The 4,966-nt window shown below is 44.0% G+C and overlaps 1 protein-coding gene across 1 annotated transcript in view; it reads right to left on the bottom strand.

Moving 5' to 3' along the window:
- Nucleotides 1-4,966, bottom strand: part of Uhrf1bp1 (UHRF1 binding protein 1) — a 47,143-nt gene that overhangs the window by 4,122 nt on the left and 38,055 nt on the right. Inside the window, exons 16-17 of the mRNA XM_013029620.1 lie at nucleotides 3,433-3,584; nucleotides 3,197-3,347 (exon numbers count right to left, since the gene is read on the bottom strand). Coding sequence (XP_012885074.1) covers nucleotides 3,197-3,347; nucleotides 3,433-3,584 — 303 coding nt within the window. The remainder of the gene's footprint in view (nucleotides 1-3,196; nucleotides 3,348-3,432; nucleotides 3,585-4,966) is intronic.

The raw sequence follows: 4,966 nt of genomic DNA on the forward strand, positions 1-4,966 counted from the left end.
CTCTTCAGCTCAAGGCTAGCGCTCTACCACTTGAGCCACAGTGCCACTTCCGGCTTTTTTCTTTTTGCTTATGTGGTGCTGAGGAATCGAACCCATGGTCTCGAGCATGCAAGGCAAGCGCTCTACCACTGAGCCACCTTCCCAGCCCCCTTATCTACTTTAAGTTCCAAAATTCTTTCCCTCAGAACGAAGTCACAGAAAATAACTTGCCCAAAGTGACACAATGGTAAGACACAAACAAACCCAGGTAATCTGGCTTCAAAATCCATGAAGCTACTTTGCTATAATGCCTCCCAAGTTGGAAGAGAGAAGGACCAACAAAAAGCTGCCCTTCGGGGCTGGGAAGGTGGCTCAATGGTAGAGTGCTTGCCTTGCATGCCTGAGGCCCTGGGTTCGATTCCTCAGCACCACATAAGCAGAAAAGAAAAAAAAAAGCCCGGAAGTGGCACTGTGGCTCAAGATGTAGAGCGCTAGCCTTGAGCTGAAGAGCTGAGGGACAGCGCCCAGGCCCAGAGTTCAGGCCCCACGACTGGACCCCCCCCCCAAAAAAAAGCTGGCATTCAACTAGAAATGTGGTTCAAGTGGTAGAGAGCCTGTCAAGTAAGCCAGAGGCCCTTAGTTCAAACCACAGAAGGAAGGAGTTGGGGAGGCTGGGGGGGGTCTTTGCTCTGAATTTGAGGCACTATATATTAGCCAAGGGAAAGCTTTTTTTTTGGTCGGTTGTGGGGCTTGAACTCAGAGCCTGGGTGCTGTCCCTGAGCCTCATTGTACTCAAGGGTAGTACTCTATCTTGAGCCACAACTCCACTTCACTTCCAGTTTTTGAGTAGTTAATTAGAGATAAGTGTCTCACAGGGACTTTTCTGCCCAGGCTGGCTTCAAACTGTGCTCCTCAGATCTCATACTCCTGAGTACCTAGGATTACAGGCATTATCTACTGCCACCTGGCCAGGAATGCTTTTAAAACATAGAACCCTCACTGATCCTAGCTACTTAGACAGAGACAGGAAAAAGAGAGTATAAAATCAGCCCAAACAAAATTAACAAGACTCTCAAAAACAAAATACAAGCTAGGCACTGGTGGTTGATGCCTGTAATTCTAGCTACTTAGGCGACTGAGATGTGAGGATCATAGTTCAAAGACAGCCCAAGCAGGAAAATCTATGTGACTCTTATCTCCAATAAGACTTTAAAAAAAATAAGAAAGCAAAATGTAGTATATTTAAATAGTAGTATAACTTAATTATAGGTAACTAAACACAATACAGAATAGAAGCAAATCATAGCCAGGCACAGGTGGCTCATGCCTATCATCCTAGCTACTCAGGAGTCTGACACAAGGATTTCAAGATAAAGAATTTTCTGCTTGCAGCAGGTAGTCGATGAGACAAGTCTTATCACCAGTTAACCATACAAATCAGTGGAGCTGTGGCTCAGCCTTGAGCAAAAATGCTAAAGGACAATTCCCACATCCCCTGAGTTCAAGCCCCAATACATGCACCAAGAAAAAAAAAAGGAAAGCCAGGTGTCAGTGGCTCATTCCTTTAATCCTAGCTACTTAGGAGTCTAAGATCTGAGCATCAAGGTTCAAAGCCAGCCCAGGCAGGAAAGTCTGTGAAACGCTTATCTCCAATTAATCACCAGAAAACCAGAAGTGGCGCTGTGGCTCAAGGGGTAGAGTACTTGCCTTGAGTTGAAGAGGTGAGGGACAGAGCCCAGGCCCAGAGTTCAAGTCCCACGACCAAACAAAAAAACAAAAAAAGGAAAGGAAAGGAAGAAAAAGGAAGGAAGAGAGGGAGAAAGGAGGAAGGGGAAGAGGAGAAGCAAATCACAAAATAATACAAACTATAATTACATTTAGAAAACTCAAAAACCTACAAAGCAAAATAATATGACAAAAACAGATGTGGAAAACCAGGCCCAGGTGGCTCGTCTCTAATCCTAGCTACTCAGGAAACTGAGATCTAACCATCTGAGGTTCTAAGCCAGCCTGGGCAGACAAATCCAAGTAACAAGCAAATAGCCAGAAGTGGAGGTGTAGCTCAAGAGGTAGAGCACCAATCATGAGTGAAAAACCTGAGCAAGGCTCTGAGTTCAAGTACTAGCACAAAAAAAATTACAAAATAAAGCAAGAGAATGATAGCACAAAATTCAGCAGTGTTTAGGATCAGTAGGAAGAGTGATATGACTTCAAGGGTAACTATGCTGCTATATATATTAGACTGGTAGCTATGTGTGTTCTTTGTAGTAATAGTAGTAGTGGTAGTGGTAGTGGTGGTGGTGGTGGTAGTAGTATTCTTAAGTATCTGTTCTATCTTTAAAGATAATTTTTAAATAAAGCCTGTAACAGAAAACCAGATTTTCCCATCTTTTTTTTTTTTTTGGCTGGTTGGTTGGTTGTGAGCCTTGAACTCTGGGTCATGGTGCTGTCCCTCAGCTCTTCAGCTCATGTCTAGCACTCTACCACTTGAGCCACAGTGCCATTTCTGGTTTTCTGGTTGTTTACTGGAGGTAAGAGTCTCACGGACTTTCCTGCCTGGGCTGGCTTTGAACCTTGATGCTCAGACCTTAGACTCCTGAGTAGCTCGGATTAGAGTGAGCTACTGACACCTGGCTTTCCTTTTTTTTTTTTTTTTGGTGCATGTATTGGGGCTTGAACTCGGGGGAATGTGGAAATTGTCCTTTAGCATTTTTTGCTCAAGGCTAAGCCACAGCTCACAGACATTCGCTCACAGACATTCCTGTCCAAGCTGGCTTTGAACCTCGATCCTCAGATCTCAGCTTCCTGAGTAGCTAGGATTATAGGCCACCAGTGCACAGCGTTCCCATCATTTTTTTAAAAAATATAAATGATAATTCCCACCAAATAAATGAATCTGAATAACAGAGGACCCCTGATTAAAGAGTTCTCTGTTAGCAGCCATACAAACAATGAAACGGACACTATCCTCACGTAAACCCAGGAGTCACACTGGCCAGTGAGATGGGAGACTGGCCAGTGAATTCAAAACCCCAGAAAAAGCTACGAGAGGCTCCCTGTAGGAGAGGCTTTATTGGAGATTCTCTTCTCCCAGGGGCTGCTACGAAAAAGATTTAAGGGCTTGACACTAAAACAGCTGCCCTTAGAACACAGGAACCAGTACCAGTTAATCCTGGCTGCCCTCAGATAAATCCCAACACATGGCCACCATTCTTACCTGGGCATTGTCCGTGCAGAAACTGCCAGAGTCCTACAGTGCCCAGCTGCTGCAAGGTTAGGTCCTCTGCTTGCAAGGCTACATTCAGGTCCTCACCACGTACCTCAATCCCAAAAGACACTTCATTCACCTTCAAGACCAAAACTGAGACCTGTCAAAGAAGAGTTCTTAGTGCCAAGTCTCAAACATCCAGCCCAGAGCCTACCTCCTGCCCAGAAGAAAGTAGAGCAGCTGACCCGGTGAAGATCAAGGTGGCCAGGGGGTGAAACTGAACTGTTGGCTGCTGGGGACCCTTGGCCACAACTATCTATAACAGGGCTCGTGTCTCCACCAGCATCATTGAGGACACTTGGCAAAGATCCTGGTAGACCAGATTCTGGACCAGATTCTGCATGAAAAACATAACAAAAGAGTTAAGAAGTAAAAACAACAACAACAAAAAAAAAAAAAACCTGTTCAAATCCAATGTCTAAAAACAATGGCAACTGTGAAAACAAATATGACGTTAGTAAGACAACTGGAAATTTGAAGACTAGATATTTGGTGAATTTAAGGAATTATAGATTTTTAAATGTATAATAATGGTATTTGGTCACATTTAATAAAATCTGTCCATGGAAGGGACCCAACTGTTCACTGGTGGATGAATAGATAAATGAAATGTAGTATGTCCATACAGTGGAACAGTACTCAGCCTTAAAATATAAGAGGATTCTGACAATACTAAAAAAAATTGTGGAATATAAAACATAGAATATAATCTAGCATAATATATATTACAGTACAATAAATTAGTCACAAAAGGATGAACACTGTATATGTCTCCACTTAAACTCACAAAATTTACAGACAGAAAGCAGAAGAGTGAATGTGGAGGGCTGAGGGGCACAGGAGTGAAGAGCTGGTGATAAGTAATGTGAGATAAAAAGTCAGGAAGAGGCTGGGAATGAGGCTTACTAGTAAAGTGCTTGCCTATCATGCATGAAGTTCAACTTCATGCATGGGTTCAACTTCTTAGTACCACATAAACAGAAAAAGCTGGAAGTGGTACTGTGGCTCAAGTGGTAGGGTGCTAGCCTTGAGCTGAAGAGCTGAGGGACAGTGCCCAGGCCCAGAGTTCAGGCCCCACGACCAGACCTAAAAAAAAAAAAAAAAAATAGAAAATATTCAGATAGAATGAGGAAGTGATACTGTGGCTCCAAGTGGTAGAGTGTTAGCCTTGAGCAAACATTTTAGCCAGCCAGCCTGAGCTACACAATGAGACCCTGTCTAAAAAAAGAAGTTTGTGCCAGTGACTCACACCCATAAATCCTAGCTACTCAGGAGGCTGAGATCTGAGGATTATGGCTAGAAGCCAGCCCAGGCAGGGAAGTTTATGAGACTCTTTTCACCAATTAATCACAGAAAAAGCCAGAAGTGGTGCTGTGGCTCAAGTAGTAGGGTGCTAGCCTTGAGAAAAAGGAGCTCATAGATAGCACCCAGGCTCAGACGACCAGTCATAGGACCAGCCAAAAAAAAAAAGTTTGTGTTTCCCAGCAAAGAATAACTGAAAATATTCAGATAAAATTTAGAAAACAGGGGCTGGGAAGTTGGCTCAGTGGTAGAGTGCTTGCCTTGCATGCATGAGGCCCTGGGTTCAATTCCTCAGCACCACATAAGCAAAAAGAAAAAAAGCTACAAGTGGCGTGGTGGCTCAAGTGGTAGAGCGCTAGCCTTGAGCTGAAGAGCTGAGGGACAGCGCCCAGGCCCAGAGTTCAGGCCCCATGACCG

Source organism: Dipodomys ordii, unplaced genomic scaffold (genome assembly GCF_000151885.1).
Source record: "Dipodomys ordii isolate 6190 unplaced genomic scaffold, Dord_2.0 Scaffold120, whole genome shotgun sequence".
NCBI lineage: Eukaryota > Metazoa > Chordata > Mammalia > Rodentia > Heteromyidae > Dipodomys > Dipodomys ordii.